Source organism: Sus scrofa, chromosome 6, assembly GCF_000003025.6.
Source record: "Sus scrofa isolate TJ Tabasco breed Duroc chromosome 6, Sscrofa11.1, whole genome shotgun sequence".
NCBI lineage: Eukaryota > Metazoa > Chordata > Mammalia > Artiodactyla > Suidae > Sus > Sus scrofa.
Window position 1 is genome coordinate 158,890,212 of NC_010448.4, and position 18,887 is coordinate 158,909,098.

General features: G+C 53.0%; 1 protein-coding gene across 18 annotated transcripts in view; it reads left to right on the forward strand.

Annotated features, from left to right (window-relative positions):
- Positions 15,253 to 18,887, forward strand: part of LRP8 (LDL receptor related protein 8) — a 79,280-nt gene continuing 75,645 nt past the window's right edge. For 17 of the 18 annotated variants that reach the window (XM_005665391.3, XM_005665396.3, XM_005665392.3 and 14 more), the window contains exons 1-2: positions 15,253 to 15,561; positions 16,358 to 16,477. In XM_005665391.3, the coding sequence (XP_005665448.1) occupies positions 15,453 to 15,561; positions 16,358 to 16,477 (229 nt within the window). In that variant the 5' untranslated portion in view covers positions 15,253 to 15,452. The remainder of the gene's footprint in view (positions 15,562 to 16,357; positions 16,478 to 18,887) is intronic. The other variant, NM_001199891.1, reaches the window with a different exon arrangement.

The following is an 18,887-nucleotide window of genomic DNA, read 5'->3' on the forward strand; positions in this document are numbered from 1 at the left end:
CGGCACACAGCAGCCCGGTGAGAAGGGGCTGCTTGAGCAGGGCTGAGGGGCCTGACCTAGGATGTGCAGTTAGACGCCAAGGGAGGGCTTGGTGGCATCTCTGCGGAGGGCAGGGGAGGGCCAGCTGTCTTCCAGGCTTCCCTCCAGCTGGGCACTCACGGGGTAGGACGACCCGAGCCGAGGGGCAGCTTGGCCCCTGCCCCAGACCCCCAACAGACCCCTGCCCACGGGCACGGTCCCCTTCCTCAGGCTGACTTGATCCTCTGCAGCGCCAGGAGGCTGCCCCTTTTGCTCACTGTCTATCACGCAGCCCCGGGACCATCAACCCTGCCACCCAGGCCCAGAGTGGAAAGGGGGCTGGCCCAGGTCGCGTTTATGCCGGGTCGGGGGTGGGGTGGGGGATTGGACCGAACACACTCTTCGGTGGCATCCCAGGCTTCGGCCCCTCTCTAGTCAGCCGGGCCCAGCCCTGTCCTGGTCACCATGATTGCTTCAGCGGCTGGACACCAGCCTGCTGGTGGGGCTTCTCGGGGAACCAGGAAGCTGGAATTCCTGGGACTCTGGGAGCTGTCCCCGGCGCTGCCTTCGGGAGCTTCTGCAGGGACCAGCACAGGTGTGCAAGTCAGAAGCGGGGGTCTGGCCTCAGCATCTTATTTCTTGACATGACTCGACGGCTGGGCTGCCTGAGCTTCCACACTGCCTGGGGCTCCACCACTAACTAAGGCAGCTGCCTTTCTGTCCCAGTGGCATCTCTCAGGTGGTCAGTCTGGCCTGGAGGGCTAATAACCTAAGTCCACTCCACTAATTCTGCATGTCCCAGACCTGAAGGGGACACAGACTCAAGAGTCTTGGGTCTGAATCCCACCTCTGCCCCCTGCTGTGTGACCCTGGACAGGTCCCCTCCCATCTCTGGGCCTCCCTTTCCCAGGGGAGTCAAACGTTTCAAGGGCAGGATATCATCTGTACTGTCGTTTGTTTGTTTTTGTCAAATTGGCTGCCAACATTTAAAAGACCAGGAAATTTCATACAAAAATCCAGATTTTCAGCTTTTCTTGAAAAATCAGAATATCTGGACTCACTGGGTCGTCACTCTTGCTAGATAATAATCCACTAGAGTGAGTCGCATTCTCTAGTCCCTACAGGTCCCTGGACGCTGGTGGGTTTTCTACTCCTGAGTCAAGCTGGGGGCCTCCAAAGGAGCCTGGTGTTCGGATAGGTACCAGGTTGATGAATCAATGAATGAATCAACACAGCAAAAATTATAAGGCGGCCTGCTCCCTGCCCCCAGCCTTCCCAGAGGAACATAAGGAGGCCCTGGCATTTTATAAACTTTGAATTTCCAAGAATAACAATAACATATCTGCATGTAGCCATGACCAGGTGCCCAGTTCCATCCACAGCAATCTTATTCCATGATCTCAGTTATCCCCCACCAGGGCCCTGTGAGCTGGGACCTTCTCCATCCTGGGGAGGAGGGAGGACCAGGGTCGGAGGGAGGATTAACTGAATTGATGGAGATAAAGGGCCTGGAGAAGAACCTGGCCCACAACAGGCACGCAATAAGCCCTGCCCATCCAAACGCAAGCCGGGCACTTTCACAGCAGTGAGCCGGTGCGGTGACCACAGGAGCGCCCCCTCAAATGAGGAGAGGTTGAGACGTGCCCAAGGTTGCAGGGCGAGTGGCTTGGAGAGATTTTGCCGCTGAGGAGACATGTGACTTCCTACACTGAGAGCCGCTGCTGAGGGGCTGGGCTCCGGAGCAGAGGGTCTCTGGGTTGGGGCAGTGGGAGGCGGGGGAGCAGAGGGCTGGAGCCGCAGCAACGTAAGTCTGGCCCTGGCTTGGCTTGGGGGCTCTGGGCTTCCTCCCTCCCCCCCGTTTGCAGCTGGTGTCTGAAAGCTGCCGCCCTGCAGCCCGAACTCAGGGTCCTCCATCCTGCCGTCCACCCCTAGGCCCTCTTGGCCCAGCTCCTTGCCTTCCAGGTTGGGTAGAGTCAGCTTGGCAGGGGTTCAGGTTGTCCCAGCCCTGCCCTGACTGGCTCTGTGACCCTGGCCAAGCCTCTCAACCTCTCTGATTCTCATTTGCTCACATCTTAGGACTCTTACAAGTGTTTGCCCCATGCCAGGCACTGGGCTTGGAGCCTTGTGGGCACCTTTCCATGTATTTAGTCCTGACATCAGCCCTGTTTCATGGCTGGGGAGACGGCAGCTCGGTCTTTTCCTGAGTCCCAGAGCTGGGCGTGGATTCAGAGTCAGGTCTGGGTGAGTCCAAAGCCTGCGTTCTTGAAATAAAGCACCTCTTGTGTATCTCATCCGATCATCGTGAGAACAGAGAGGTAATAAGAATATAACAGTAATGAAAGCTTCCTTAGCCTTTCGTTACCATGCCGGGGGCTGTTCTATTTTATGCATGTTAAGTCGTTTCACCCACGCATCCCCAGCCTCAGCAGCATCGGGTTCCCATCATCACCCCCCTGTTAGGATCAGGAAACTGAGGCACAGAGAGGTTGAGTAACAGGTCCAAGGCCACAAGCTTGTGAGTGGTGGAGTCAGGATTTGAATCCAAGCCTTCCAGCCCCATAGTTCTTGCATGTACTCACTATGCTATGAACGTAGAGCACCATGCAGATGGCCCGTGCCGAACCCCAAACCCACACGGGCTCTCCCCATCATAGCCCCCATTAGCATGTCAACTGCAGAGCCAGCACTGAGGATGCAGGCCCCGGGGATTCCTGTCCCAGACTGGTCCCCACCCCCATCCCTCCAGCCCCACCCCCGGTCTCGTTGGGTACACAGACCACAACCACCAGGACAGAGAATCAACAGCCTGAGAACAATGCAAGAGCCATGCCATCCGTCCCCCTAGAAACCCAAGGCGGGACTGGCTCAGCTGATGCAGAAGGGGACAGGGAGGAGGCGTGCGCCTCCCATTCTCCATTCTCACCCGGGGCCTCCCTGCTCTGTTCCTTGAGCCTGGACAGAAAAGGCGACAGCAGACCCCGCCACCTGGGAGTCGTGACTGTGCCCTCTGCCTCCCCTGCCCTGCATCCACCTTCCGGTCCTTCTTACTGAGGACACTGAGGACATGGCTTCACCCTTTCCAATTTCCAGGCCTTTGCTCGGACTGTTCCCTCTGCCTGAAGGCTCCCTCACCCCCGGGACGGACTTCCTTTCCCCTGTAAGCACAGCTTGCCCCGTGTTCCTCTGAAACCCAATGGCCCCCATGGCTCCGTTCGTGCCCCCAACCCATAGCGTTGTGACTGCGCATGTGTCTGTTTCAGTGTCTGGCCTGTTCACCTAGTAGTTTTACATAAGCACACAATCACCTCCCAACACAAAGCAACACAGTCCGAAGCACACAGAAATACACAAGCCCAAGCACACAGAAATGCACCACCCTCTTCTCACAGGCGGCACAAGAGGCCCCAGCGACACAAAGGCCCATCCCATACTATGACCTTCTAACCAGACACTCAGACGTGTTTACACTCAATCAAGCAGCAAGGTAATAACACCTGTGATTTTATGAACACACACAGACACACACACACATGCACACACTTACAACACACCATCCGATCACACAGGGCCAACCTACCTACACAGAATCACATACCGCGGAAACAGTCAGCCTTTCACACACCTGAACACACACACACACGTTCACCCATGTGAAACATGCAACACCACCCACCAGTGGGATCACACGTGACGAGGCCACCCTACGTACGTGCTGGAGTCGTTCCCCAGGGGCGGGGGTGGCCAGCTCTGGCCTGCTGTGTTTTTTGGGCTCCCGGGTGGAGGGTCCTGTGTGAGAGGGGGGCTCTTGGGCTGATTCCTGGCTCCTTGCCCCTTATGCTTTCAGACCAGTAAGCCCCTACCCTCAGGTCAGGCCCCAAGCTCTACCTCCAGGCAGCCTTGGCAGCTTCGTCCTTCAATAATAAGAACCAGCATTTACCAGCATTTGCTGAGCACAGGGTCAGATTGGAAAAATACCACCTCGGGCCCACCCGGCCTCACCCTGGTTCCAACCCTGACAACGTGGCCACCGTCTGGAGGGGTGTCCATGGGATCCTCTTGACACCTGACAGGTAGCATCGTTCTGCCCATTTGAAAGGTGTGGAAGTAGAGGCTCAGAGAAGTAAAGGGACTTGCTCAAAGTAACACAGCAGGGGTGGTGGGCCAGAAACGGACCAGACTCCTAGAGGGAGCTCCTGGTCCTGGGCTCCCAGGATGGCAGGGGGTCACCCTTACCTACTCCCAAGGGAAGCAGCAGGAACCGGGAGATCTCAGGGTGGGCTGGAGTCTCTTGGAGGGTCTGGGGAGGCAGTGAGGTAGATTTTACTGGCGTGCAGCCTGGCCTTTCTGCCTCTGGGGAGGTCAACTCATTGACATATCAGGAGAGGGGTTCCAGGCCTAAAAACCAAAGACATCGGTGGAACAGCAGTGGTGGCTGTTACCTGTACTCCCAGCCCCATTTCTGGGTCCTAACGGGCCGTGACCCAATTTCCAGGAAGAGGCAGTGTCCCTGGCAGGTTTCTGTGGGAACCCAGGTTCCTGGAACCCCTGACCTGAAGGGACCGAGGGTCCCAGTCGATCCTGGGCACTGCAAGGCAATGGCTGGAGCTGACGCCAAGAGTTTAAGAGATTACCCCAGGTGGGGAGTTCCCATCGTGGCGCAGCGGAAACGAATCTGACTAGGAACCATGAGGTTGCGGGTTCGATCCCTGGCCTTGCTCAGTGGGTTAAGGATCTGGCGATGCCGTGAGCTGTGGTGTAGGTCATAGACATGGCTCGGATCCCGAGTTGCTGTGTCTGTGGCTGTGGCCGGGAGCTACAGCTCCGATTAGACCCTTAGCCTGGGAACCTCCATATGCTGCGGTATGGCCCTAAAAAGCCAAAAAAAAAAAAAACAAAAAAAAAAACAAAAAAAAAAAGATTAGCCCAGGAAAGAGATTACAGGAAAGCCCTAGAGCTAAGAGACCTCTGAGCCAGGCTGACTGCCTTTAAGAATTAGGCAAGACACCCAGGAGCAGACAGAGCTCAGGTTTACAGGAAGCATGAAAAGTGCCCCAGGCCAGGGCTGCTCCAGCGACTGGACTCCAGTGGAGGTGTTCAGACTACAGAGGGGACCTTGGTGGAGCACTGCCAGCCCTGGGGCTCTCAGAGCCCCCTCTAGCCTTCAGCAGAAGCACTTACTGTGACCACGGGCACTCAGTGTGACCACAGGCTCACTAGTCTTATTTCTTCTTCCTGGGTCCACAGAAAGACTGTCCTTCTAGCCTAACTTGCTAAGGTGACAAAGACTGAGTTCTCAGGAAGGAGGGGGAGCCGAAGTGACGCACTTTCCAGGCCCAGATTTCAGTCTCCTAATGGGACCTTCTTTGTTCCTTTCTTTGCTTCCCACGGTGACAAGGTGTTGAAGTTACGTGACATGCAGGGGCCCTGTAAGGTGGAAGCAACTGGCATCCCTGAGCCATTATGTCGAGAAGAGTCACTAACCCACATTATATGTGTGCGAGGGAGTAAGAAACCTGACTTGTGTTTCCCTGCTGAGATTTCAGGGTTTATCTGTCATCTCAGCAGCGTCCAGGCCAGCATGCCTAAACACATTCATCTTGGATGGATGTCCTAGCTTGAGGTTGACATCTTGAGGTTGCCCATGGATTTTTATTAAAGGAAGAACTCCAGGACTAAAATCCCATCCAAGACCCCCTCTCTCAGAGTCTCCCGGCTCGGAGTCCTGAGATTCTCTGTGTGGACAGCTGGGGGCAGTGGGAGTCAGGAGGCTTGAGCTCAGTCACAGACCTTGGGCAGACCTCACACTTTTATTTTTTATTTTTATTTCTTGTCTTTTTGGGGTGGCACCTGTGGCATGTGGAGGTTCCCAGGCTAGGGGTCGAATCGGTGCTGTAGCCGCCGGCCTATACCACAGCCACAGCAACACTGGATCCGAGCCACATCTGTGACCTATACCACAGCTCACAGCAATGCCGGATCCTTAACCCACTGAGCGAGGCCAGGGATCGAACCTGCATCCTCATGGATGCCAGTCGGGTTCGTTAACCACTGAACCATGGTGGGAATTCTGACTTCACACTTTTCTGAGCCTCCGCGTGCTCCCCCCAAAGTCTAGGCAAAGATGCTCCACCTGCAGGGCTGCTGCGAGGATCGGGAGGAACTGCTGGCGGCAAAGGGGGGAGATTCGCTTCAGGGGATATTTTGTCTTTACGCTCATCCCACCCATCACTCGCACCACAGGCAACGGCAGGGGACAGAGACATGCAGGCGAATTTAGAAGGGGGCCTGGAAGTCATGAAATTTCACTTCTGCAGATGGGAGGCAGGTGCAGCCCTGCGCGGGGTCCTGGGCTGCCAGGCAAGGCTCTTCTCAGCTGTATCTCCTCTGTCTTGGAGGAGGGGGTGGTGTCTGCCCCAATCACAGGGATCGGCTCATTGAGAGGTTACCACCTTCCTGTTCCCGGCCTCATCCTTTTCCAGAGGAGGAAACTGGAGCCACAGAGAGACTGGGCCACTTGCCCAGGTACGCAGGTAGGATGTGGCTAATGCTGGGATCTGAACCCAGGAGGTCAGACGGCAGTGCCTGTACACGAGACCCCTGAGCTATTATTCAGACCTCTTGGTGTGCGTGTGGGCATCGGAGTGTGGGTGGGGGATGCAGGATGAAGGAGGGGAGGCTGTCGGGGAACTGGGCTTCCAAGACTAAGCACAATGGTAACATTTCTCTGTTGTTTTCACCCCTTCTGTCTCTCTGACTCTCTCCCCAATTTCCTTCTTATCCTCACGTTGATATCACCCTTCCCAATCTCAGTTTTCTTTGCTTCTCTTCACTTCTCTCAGTGCCTCCTCGCTGCCCTCAGGACACAGCCCAAGATCCGTGGCTTGGCATTCAAGGCCCCCAGGAAGTGCCCTTGGCAGTCATGCTTCGTGCTGCTGCACTGCCCTGATGCCCTGTGCTCTGCTGAGCTCGAACAGTGCGAACTGCCTGCCCCAAGCCCGGCCCGCACTCTCCCACCCCCTGGCCCTCTCCACATCCTCTCTGCCTGGAGGCTTCTCCCACCTTTCCTGCCCAGCTCACTCAGCTCCAGGCGGCCGCCCCAGGTCTCTGGGTTGGGTTGTGTTCTGTCCTCTGCAGGGCCCCAACCCGGAACTGTCTCTGCCATGACCCTCTGAGTTGTCACAGTCTCCAAGTCCATCTGAACCTCCACAGCTTCTCTAGGGCAGGGCCTGGGCTGAGACCCCAACATGGCCCAGTGCAAGGCCTGGCACCGAGGGGATGTCCGCGACCCTGGCTTGCAGGTGAGGTCTCAGGGACTCTGGAGGATTGGGCCACACAGAGTGACACATGGAAAGGAGTCGGGGTGGGATCCAGGGTAGGGTGGGGTGTGAGGACTAGGGCATTGGAAGATCAGAGAGGCTGATCAGGGGGCATCTGTGGCCCTGAGGACAGATACCCAGACTAGTTCAGAAGGATGCCAGGACCAAACCACAGACATCCTCTTAGGCTGTGGACAGACTGTGGCCCTGGCATTAAAAACTACATGGAGAGTTCCCATCATGGCTCGGTGGTTAATGAGCCCAACTAGCATCCATGAGGACACAGTTCAATCCCTGGCCTCGCTCAGTGGGTTAAGGATCTGGTATTGCCAGGAGCTGTAGTGTAGGTTGAAGATGCAGCCCAGATCCTGCGTTGCTGTGGCTGTGGTGTAGAGCAGCAGCTACAGCTCTTCTTCGACCCCTAGCCTGGGAACCTCCATATGCCCCATGTGCTGCCCTAAAAAGCAAAAAAAAAAAAAAAAAAAAAAAAAAAATTACATGCATCATGGAAGCTCCACTGTGGTGCGGTGGGATTGGTGGCATTTTAGGAGCTCCATGGCTTTGGTTTCCATTGTGACTCTGATCTGACCTCTGGCCCGGGAGCTCCATATGCAGCAGAGCTCCATTTCCAAAAATTAGGGAAAAAAAAACCCCAAACAAACCCACATCATCCATATATACAAAAGAGATGTAAGTTGCATTTCGTAAGAAACAAATGGGCTCATCATATGCTTTATTCTCCAAATCAGAACTTCCTGAGAAAGAAGGGGATTGCAGTGAATTATGGGGGACAAAAGGTGTAAACGAGGGCTGTCCTGGAAACAAGGGATGTGTGGCCACCCTGGGTATGAAGTGTCATAATGAACACCTTTGAACCCAATTTAAACACGAGAGCAGCAATAACACTGTGGGCTGCTTCCTTATCCGTTTCTCTGCCTTCCCTGCAGAAGGAACCATGATCCCACACTTTGCCGAATCATTTCCGCAGTAAAACTTGGATCACAGATGTATGAAAACCTAAACAATATAGTTTATTTTTGCTTGTTTGGGAGCCCTCTAAATGTTGGATTATGGGGTATGAGGTCTTCTGCCATAAGCTTTTCTCATGCAGCCTGTTTTTTCTAAGATTCCTTCACAGAGCTGGCTGCAGCGATATCGGATTCATTTCCGCTGCTGTAGAGAATTTCATTAAATGGAGATGGCATAATTTATTCATTCATTTTCCTTCTAAGGACATTAGCTTGGTTTCCAGGGTTTTGCTGTTATACATGGCACCACTATGAGCATTTTCGCCTGGGTCTCCCAATGTCTGTATGCATGCATTCCTCTAGGGTTTATACTTAGTGATGAAATCACAAGTTCCAAAGTGGTTGCAGCAATTTTCACTGCATTAGAAGCATCGGCGAATTCCTGTTGCTTCACATCCTCAGCAATACGTGTCACTGTCAGAGTCCTTTTCTGTGGAAAATCTCATTGTGGTATTAATTTGCTTTTTCCTGATTACTCTAAGGTTGAGCATCTCTTTTTCAGGTTTGTTGTCCCTTCATATTTCCTCTCCTATGAATGCTCGTTCCTATCTTTTGCTATTTTTAATTGAGTTGTTTGTCTTCTTGATTTATAAGAGTTCTTTATGTATTCTGGGAAGAATGCTTTTTTTCATTATTTGTGCTGAAATATAGTCTCCCAACTTGCAGTGATTCTTTTCAAAATCAGAAAAAAATTAACTTGGGGGAAGAAGAGGCTAGGCATGGTGATAAACACATTAATGGAAGCAACCGCAAAACATCATTCACATCCTCAAAGAAATAAGAGAAAATAGTGCATCATGAAAAAAGAACATGATACTATAAAAAAGGAACAGTTGGTGAAAAAAAATAAGGAGCGCTTAGAAATATGATAAGAGGAAAAACAAAAACCACTGTAGAAGGTTGGAAAATTTTTCCAGATGGAGAATATAAAAAGAGATGAAAAAATATATATATATGTATAAGAAGTGCAAATGACCAGTTCAGGAAAGCCAGTATTGGAATGATTAAGGAAATCCAGAAAGTTTAAAAGAAAAAAACCCCAAAAAAACAGAGAAAATGGAGGTGAGGAAATTCTTATAGAGGGGCTCTAGAAAATTTCCTCCAAACTGAAGATGAGTTTCCAGAATGTAAGAACCGACTCTGTGCCCAGCATGGTGAATGGAAACAGATTTACTTAAAGATACACTGAGGACACAGGCACTAAAACGCTTCCAGGGAGAAAGGACAGCATTCTATAAATAGGAAAAAAATGGCATTAGAATTTCCAACAGAAACTAGAAGACAATGGTGCAAGCCTTTGAGATTCAGAAGGAAATTTATTTCCAACTTAGAATTCTATACTTCATCAAACTACCAATTAAATAAGAGACACTTTCAGAAATTCAGGATCTCAAAAATTTTTCCTCAAATACCTCCTCTTAGAAAGCTATAAGCATAAGTTTGTTTTCTATGTCTGTGAGTCTGTTTTTGTTTTGTACATAGATTCATTTGTATTATTTTTTAGATACCACATATAATTGGTATCATATAATATTTGTCTTTCTCTGAGTCAACTTCACTTAGTATAATAATGTCTAGGCCCATCCATGTTGCTGCAAATGGTAATATTTCATTCTTCTTTATGATTGGGCAGTAGTCCATTATATCGTATATATGTATACACACACACACACACACTCGCTTAGTGGGTTAAGGATCTGGCGTTGCTGTGAGCGTGGTGTAGGTGGCAGACGAGGCTCGGATCTCACATTTCTGTGGCTGTGGTATATAGGCCGGCGGCTACAGCTCTGATTAGACCCCTAGCCTGGGAACCTCCATATGCCGTGGGTGCAGCCCTAAAAAGACAAGGAAAAAAAACCCACAAAAAACACAAAAATCAAAGACAAATTCAATAGAGTGAAGAGGCTACCCACAGAATGGAAGAAAATATTTGTAAATCATGTATCTGATGAGGGATAATCATCAAAAATATACAAAGAACTCCTACAACTCAACACCTACCAAAACCAGATGACCTAATTTTAAAGCGGGCAAAGGACTAGAATAGACATTCCCCTTAAGAAGGCATGTAAGGAGTTCCCGTCATGGCGCAGTGGTTAACGAATCCGACTAGGAACCATGATGTTTCGGGTTTGATCCCTGGCCTTGCTCAGTGGGTTAAGGATCCGGCGTTTGAGCTGTGGTGTAGGTCGCAGACATGGCTTGGATCCCACATTGCTGTGGCTGTGGTATAGGCCGGTGACTACGTCTCCAATTAGACCCCTAGCTTGGGAACCTCCATATGCCTCAGGAGAGGCTCAAGAAAAGGCAAAAAGACAAAAAAAAAAAAAAAAAAAAAAAAAAAAAAAAAAGAAGAAGAAAAAAGAAGGTATGCACATGGCCAATAAGTACAGACTTGATGCTCAACATCACTGTTAAGGAAACGCCTATGAAACTACAATGAGAGACCACCTCTACCCGTTAGGATAGCTGCTAGAAACAACAAAACAAAACAGGCAATGTGTTCGCAAAGATGTCGTCCCTTGTACAATGTCGGCAGAATGTAAAATGGTGAAACTACTCAATAGTTAGTAATAACCTGTATGTAAAAACGAATGGATATATTTATATGGATGACTGATGCACTTTGCTGTACACGTGAAACTAACAGAACATCGTGCGTCAACTATACGCCAATAAAATTTTAAAAAAATCTTAAAACGGTGCAACTACTATGGAAAATGGTATGGCATTTCCTCAGAAAGTCCAGATGAAGAGACTGTATGATCTAGCAATTCCACGTCTGGGTATATACCCAAAAGAATTGAAAGCAGGAACTTGAAAAGATATTTGTGTACCCATGTTTGTAGCCACATTATTTATAATCGCCAAGAGGTAGAGTAACCCATGTATCTACCGACAGGTGAATGGATAAACAAAATGTGGAATATGCCTACAACAGAATATGATCCATCCTTAAAAGGAAGGAAGTTCTGTAATATGCTACGACACGGATGAGCATGGAAGCCATCACGCTAGTGAAATAAGCCAATCATAAGAGAGCAAATGCTGTCTGATTCCACTTATACGAGGTATGATTCGTAGAGGTATAATTCATAATTCATATAACTCATCGTCCAATTCATAGAGACGAAAGTTAGAATGAGGTCGTCGGGGGGGGTGGGGGACAAAAGAGAGTGGGGGTTATTTAATGGGTTCAGAGTTTCCGTCTGCAAGATGAAAAGAGGTCTGGAGATGGATGGTGGCGATGCTTCCGCAACAACGCGAATGTGCTGAAAGCCACGGAACTGGACCTTGAAATGGTAACGATGGTAAATTTTGTCACGGGTATCTTACCACGATTAAAAATAATTAAAAAATTAAAAAACCTTTTAAAAGCAAATCACAATCATCTGGGAAAGATGGGCAAGGGATGACTCAGAGTGAGTGTTTGGTGTCTGTGTGTGTGTGTGTGTCTAGGGATGCGGTGGGAGGGGGCTGGTGAGAGAGCTAAGTCCTCGTCTTTACGGTGGGACGTCAAAAAATAGTGCCTGAAATGGAAAGATCAAGAAATAGAAATGTGTGTTATTTCACGATAGGAGGTAAGTACCAAAAGAACCAGCTAAAAGATTTGAAAGGGTTTGCCTCTGGGGAGAGGGAAACGAGGGTGGGGAGGAAAGGCCTTCCGTTTCCTATAACAAGCGTGCAGAACTATTTGCTTCTTTAAACGATGCGAAGTAAAACTCTGATAAGAAAAAATAAAATAACAACTAAACCAAAACTAAAGCAAATGGACAATTGCTGAGCCTCCCCTAGAAGGCCCTGTGACTCAGGCAGCCGGCACCCAGAGCCCGGCGACCTTCGAGTCACCTTGAGGAGGCTGTTGTCGTGGGCAGAGCGGCCAGGGCTCCTGACCTCCACCCTTTTCTCAGATTAAGTGGAGGACACAGAGCTGGTGGCCCTGAGACAAGCGAGACACATCTGGATGGACGGAGGAGAATTGTTTATTATTCAAATAATAAACACGAATCTGAATGTGTGTTGGAAAATATGATTAGCAGATCAAACTCAGGACTTCACGGAGATTATTGCTCAGGATGAAGCAAAGTTTATCAAGTAAAAAGGATTTAAAGGAAAACACTCGGTCGACAGTGGAGAAGGTGAGCAGAACCGAGAGAGCCATGCCTGGGGGAGAAGAATGACCATCCGGTCAAGGGAAATTCTGACCGAGTCCAACACTCATGTTAGGGATGGGATGGGACCCCAGGCTCAGAGAGGGAAAAGAAGCGCCCAGCATCCTACAGCAAGGCTGTGAAGGGGGCAGATGTGCGTCTCCGGAGAGCACATGGTCAGGAGGCAAGAAACCAAGAAACCCTTCTGCGTGTTCCGTACATAGCACACCTCGTATACTCGTTTGCTGCTATAATTGTCGCTGTTTTCTGGTACAGGAAGCAGTCCGTGAGCCTTATCCACAGTTAAGATGAACATACGGCTCTTGGCTGCAGAACCTCATCATTATACGGAAGACACCCAGGTGATGAAGGCGTTTGGGGGTTTCAGAGCAGACCGAGCCTGGCCTCTCTGATCAAGGCACTTCGTCCCATTTATGTCCTCGTTGCCTCCCAAAGGCCCCACCTCCAAATACCCTCACCTTGGGGATTAGGTTTTAACATACGAATTTTGGGAGGACATACACATTCACTCTATAGCAGGCACTTCCTTGCCATTCAGTGAAATGTCACCTCCCAGAGAGGCCTTCCCTGGTCACCTCTCTCTAACATGACCTCCCATCACGCTCACATCATCCTACTTATTTTTTCCATAGAAGTCATAGTGATCTGAAATTATTATTATTTTTTGTTTTCTTGCTTCCCTCCCCCGCCCCAGGGCCGCACCCTCGGTATATGGAGGTTCCCAGGCTAGGGGTCTAATCGGAGCTGTAGCCGCCGGCCTACAGCACAGCCACAGCAACGCGGGATCCGAGCCGCGTCTGCAACCTACCCCACAGCTCACGGCAACGCCGGATCCTTAACCCACTGAGCAAGGCCAGGGATCGAACCCGCAACCTCATGGTTCCTAGTCGGATTCATTAACCACTGTGCCATGGCGGGAACTCCTGTTTTCTTACTTTTGTGTCTGTCTCTCACAACTAAGATGTAAGGTGCAGGAGCGCAAAGAAGGCTGTCACCTATTTCTTTCTATACTGGATTCCTGGGCCATGCCTGGGACATAGTCGGTGCTCCATAAGTTTTTGTTAAAAGCTTGTCTGCATTTCATTGTCCATCTATTGATGGTCTGTCTCTTGACCAAGCAGGCTCATGCCAAGTCTGAGTCACCTTGGTATTCCTAGGCCCAGGGTTGGTGCAGAGTGGGACTGGGCTATGCTTGTTGGATGACCGAATGAACAAAAGACAGAAGGGGTAGTGGCAGGAGTACTTGCTGGGCTCTCTGGGGTCCACTTGCCTCTCTCTTAGGCTGGCCACAGACACTGCCAAGGGGCTGCCCCTTGTGGGAAGAAATAATGCTCAGTAATAGGACTGCTGATGAGACAGAGTGGCTTCCAGGCCTGAGACTAACAGCTCCTGAAGTCCCTTCTTCTGCCCCTCTACCATGGAGGTGAGGGAGGAAAAGAGAAGGGGAGGGTGGACCTACACTGGGCCTATCCACCTCGAGGTCTGTCTGTCTGTCTGTCTTTTTTGTGTGTGTCTTTTTTAAGGCCTGCATCTGCAGCACATGGAAGTTCCTAGGCTAGGGGTTGAATCAGAGCTGAAGCCGCCGGCCTACGCCACAGCCACAGCAACGCCAGATCCGAGTTGCCTCTGTAACCTACACTGCAGCTTGCAGCAATGCTGAAGCCTTAATTCACTGGGCGAGGCCAGAGATTGAACCTGAATCCTCATGGGTTCATAACCCACTGAGCCACAATGGGAACTCCTCAAGTCTGTCTCTTTTAGTGGCCAGTGCCCTCAAAATTTATTGTCCAAAAATGCTGTGCTGGTTGGGCCTTGCCTACCAGCAGGTGAGTAAAATCTAGTCCCAGGTCTACTCTCTGCACCCTGCACCCTGCACCCTGCACCCTGGCAGGGGTGAGGTGGGGCTGAGACCTTCCAGAGGAGGGGCCTTCTCATTCGGTCCAGCAAGGGTGGACCGAATCCCTGGGTGTGCCCCCACCCCCAACTAATTAGCAAGGATGAGGAACTCCTTTCGTCGGAGTTCCACAGTTTCCACACTTCTCCATCACAGCAAGGACTTCCCTGTTGTCCCTGCAGGTCCTCCTGATTGTCTGCCCCTCTGCCTGGCCCCATGGAAACCTGACTGAGGATGAATGAATCGGGTCTGTGCACCAGGCCCAAGCCACCTGTCTCACATCTTCAGCCGTGATCAAATGAGCGTGCAACACGCAGATACACATGGGCACATGAACCAGCTACATGGACGTTGGAGCCTTGGAGGGGTGCAGAGGTCCATTCCTGCTCTCACCTTCCCCCTGATCACAGGCATCCTGGCACTCCAACCTCTGTCCATGACCGCCCTGCTCCATGTGCACAGGCCTGTGCACCAGGGAACATCTTCACCCCTCCCGCTGCCCAGCTTCGCTCTTAGACATCCTTCAGCTTCCTCTTTGCCTGTCGCCTCCTCCAGGCAGCCTGTGCGGCTTCCCTTGGGCCGTCCGCTCCCTCTAGGGGCAGAGGCCTCGCCTGGCTCATCCAGGCGTCTGCAGCCCCCAGCACGCGGCGACCCCAGAGCAGGGTCACCAAGCGCCGGCTGAGGGGGGAGTGGACCAAGGGCACGAGGGAGGAGGGAGAGACGGCGTCAGCAGGAGGAGCGTGGGGCGGAGGCGGCAGCAGGAGGGGGCGCGCGCGCCGGCGGCGGCGGCGGCGGCCCAGGGCCGGGGCCGCGCGCCCAGCCTGAGCCCGCCCCGCCGCCGAGCGTCACGGAACCTGCTTGAAATGCAGCCGAGGAGCCGGGGCGGGCGGCAGCGGCGGCGGCGGCGGCTGGGGCAGCTGCAGCCCCGGCGCCGTGGCAAAGACTCGGCAGGCTGAGGAGCGGCGGCGGCGGCGGCGGCGGCACGGGGTGCGCGGGGCGCGGCGGCCGGAGCCCGGGGCCCGCTATGGGCCTCCCGGAGCCGGGCGCGCTCCGGCCGCTGGCGCTGCTGTTGCTGCTGTTGCTGCGGCTCCAGCATCTCTCGGCGGCGACGGATCCACTGCGCAGCGGCCAAGGTGCGTGCGGCCGGTCCCGGGCCCGGCTCTGCGCCGCCGGAGTCGCCAACAAAGCGCGGCCCGGCGGCCCGGGGGAGCGGGTTGCGCAGGGGCTCCTGATCTCGGGCCTGGCAGGGGGGCGCCCGGGTGGGATATTAGCTCCTCGGGACCCAGCTGTCCCTCATTTTGCCCTCGACCCCGCCCTCGCGGCTCCCTGTGTGGTGGGCTCTGCCCTCCGGCACCTGCTCTTGGGGGATGGGCTCAGCGGGGGCCAGGAACTTTGCGGGGGGTGGTCACGGATGGCTTCGTGTGGGCTGTGTGATTATCGCCTTTGGGGTTTATTTGACACGCGCGCTCCGCGGAGGCAATGAGCGGAGCCCAGCGACTTATCCGCCTGACAATGCGTTTCCGGCGACCCCTGCGCGTTTGAGAGAAAGAGGGACTGCGTGCGAGGGGGATGTGCCAGCAGCGCCCAGTGCGCCTGTCGCGGCGTTTTCGCGGGCTCCCTGTGGGTTGTGCCGGCCTGGATCTCTCACTATAGGCTATGCGTGCGGGTGAATGTTCTGAATGGGGAGTGTACCTAAGTTGTGTGACACCAGCTGTTTGTACCTGGCTTCGTCGTGCCAAGGAGCAGCCCGCCATCCCAGGAACCCTTATCATCCTGCCTTCAATCCTTCCGGATCGAGGGTGCGCGAGTCCCTGGGTCTTTGGCTCTAGCATCTCCCCCTTTCCTTCAAGACAGTAGACCCCTCCTCCACGCGGCCAGCACAGCTTGCTCCGGGGAACCGGCTCACACCTCCTCCTCTCCCCCGCGCAGGGCCTGCCAAGGAGTGCGAAGAGAACCAGTTCCGGTGCCGGAACGAGCGCTGCATCCCCTCCTTGTGGAGATGCGACGAGGACGATGACTGCTCTGACAACAGCGATGAGGATGACTGCCGTAAGTGGCCGGCCAGGGAGGGAGGGAACGGTGCGGCGAGGGGCCCCTTGCTCAGCTCCCAAGTGGCTGCAGCTGCCGCCGGACCACCTGCGTGGACCTTTACTGCCCAGCCCGCAGCCAGGAACCCGCCTGGGAGCCGCCTCCTTCCGGGCTGGTTGGCCCTTCGGGACCGGGCGGGATTTGGGCAGCCGGCAGTCGGCACAATGTGGCCCAGGAAGAGAGCGCGCTACGCCCGGGTTGCTGCGCTGAAACCGTGGACAGCGACGCGACAGTCCCTGAGTCTAGCTTTCTGCGATCGGGCCCTACCGACTCCTGCCTTGGTCCCAGCGAACGCGCTTGTGTTTCAAAGTTTCACCAAACTCTGGGCCTAGCTTTGCTCCTTTTCCTGCTGGGTTTGTGAATGAATGGGCTCCCCGGGGCCCCTGATTGGCTGGGCGAGGACCACCCCATAGGTCTCTGTGGTTGGAGCAGCCAATCGTGGAGAGGACGGGTGTGCAGTATTCTGGCACCCTTGGCGTAAGGGCCCTGCCCTGGCCCCGCCTAGGCCACACCTCCGTGCATCCCCTGGGTAGTAGCTTCCAGCGCCCGCGGCTTTTCTGCCGAGTCACCGTGAAGACCTCCCTTGTGCCAGTGCTGTTGGCTGACTGCACTCTCAGGTCCGCCCGGCTCGGCGTGAGTCATGGGGCAGAGCAGGAAGGAGGGGGCCAGGAGAAATAGTTTGTTTCCTGGAAGGGAGCACGAGGATCTTGAGGCCACGTGTGACCACCCCCCACCCTCCCATGTGCAGGTGGGCAGGCCGCCTTTGCTGAGTGGGGTGTTTGTGCCCCGGAGCGCGACCGCTTTGGAAGTCTTGGGGCTCGGCGTTGCATGTCTGAGGGATCTGAACTGAGTCAGCAGGCAGTTGCCACAATGGCAGGAGTATAGTTCCAGCAACAGAAAAACAGGACTCTATATAAACATTAACGTAGTCATTCATTCAGGGTTACTGGATCCCTGCTGTATTCCAGGCACTAGGACACTTGGGAGAACAGGTCCATCGGACAGGTCAGGGAGCCCCTGTCGTGGGAGGAGGACAACAGGTGGACAGACCCACAGCTCCACACAGTGGCAAGAGCGGAAGAGGGACACCTGGACAGGCATTGTCTGTTGAGTCCTAGTTTTGCTTTTTTTTTTTTCCTGGATTTGCCAGTCAGCCTCCAAGTTCCTTCTCAGACCCACCCCAGATTTGGTTCTGTGACTTGGGTACATTTTTCCCTCCTGTCTCAATTTCCTCTTGGGACCACGTGTGCCAAGGATTCCTGCCCTGGTTTTGAGGACCTGGTCTACCAATGTGACTGAGAACAATGGGACTAACATGAGCGGACTGTTATAAACCACTGGGTGCCAACCATTCGCCAAGTGCTTACCTTATATAACCTCTGTCAACCTTCAGAACATTCCTGTTTTATGGACGAAAAAAACTGAGGCGCCGAGAGATTTTTCCTTGCCCCCCAGCTATTGAGCTGCTAAGTAGGAGCTCAAATTTAAGCATCTGACTCTAGACTTCTTAGCCTCCTTAAGACCCTGACCATTTCCCAGTACTACTGAAATTACGAAAGTGGCTGGACCAGAGTAAATACGGTAGTGAGTCTCTTTGCTGGGAGTTGTTTTTCTGTGGTTCCCTTACAGTAGGCGTACTGAGGACGAGGCAGGGAAATGGAAACTGTGCATTTCTGGGCTGGTTTTACCTTCTCTCCCTGGCTGTGTATTACAGTGGGTGGCTACGAAGAGCAGAAGTGTTTCCTGTCGCCCCTGTTGGTAGATAAGGACGCTGGCTCGGAGAAGTTGAGTGATTTGCCCAAGGTCACACAGCAGGATGTCCGCCAGCCTCCTGGCTCAGGGGCACTGTTGGCTGTGGTGGGGAGTGTGATGCAGAAGGACCCCGGAAGGTGGTCCAGATGCTTTTCATCTCCACGTGAGGCTCTGGGCCAGACGGACGAGTGAAGGAGCTGATGGCTGGCCGCTCTGAGCTTCTGCTTTCGTTCTCAGATGGGTGGGCTGGAGTCATAGGCAGAGAGTTAGTGACCAAAAGCAGCAAATGCTGAGAGCTTGCAGTGGGAAGAGCTTTGCCGTTGGTATGAAGCATTGGTCCCACATGTTGGATTTTTCGGAGTTTGTTTCCTCATCTGCCAAATGGGGGCAGCTGTGCCTCCACTAGTAGCTTAGATACGTAGCACGTCTTCATCTGGGGCTGGTGAAGAGAAGGGCATAGGTGAGTGTTCACATCACCAAGGTCTTTGGAAAGGGACCCCCCCACCCCAGGAACCACAGAGAAAGCTTGGAGAAAGGGGTGGGAGCTTTGGGTGGCTTTGTGGGGCCTGGGGTTGGAAAATGGTCTTTCCTCACCCCTTCCTTCCCCATCTGGGGCGTT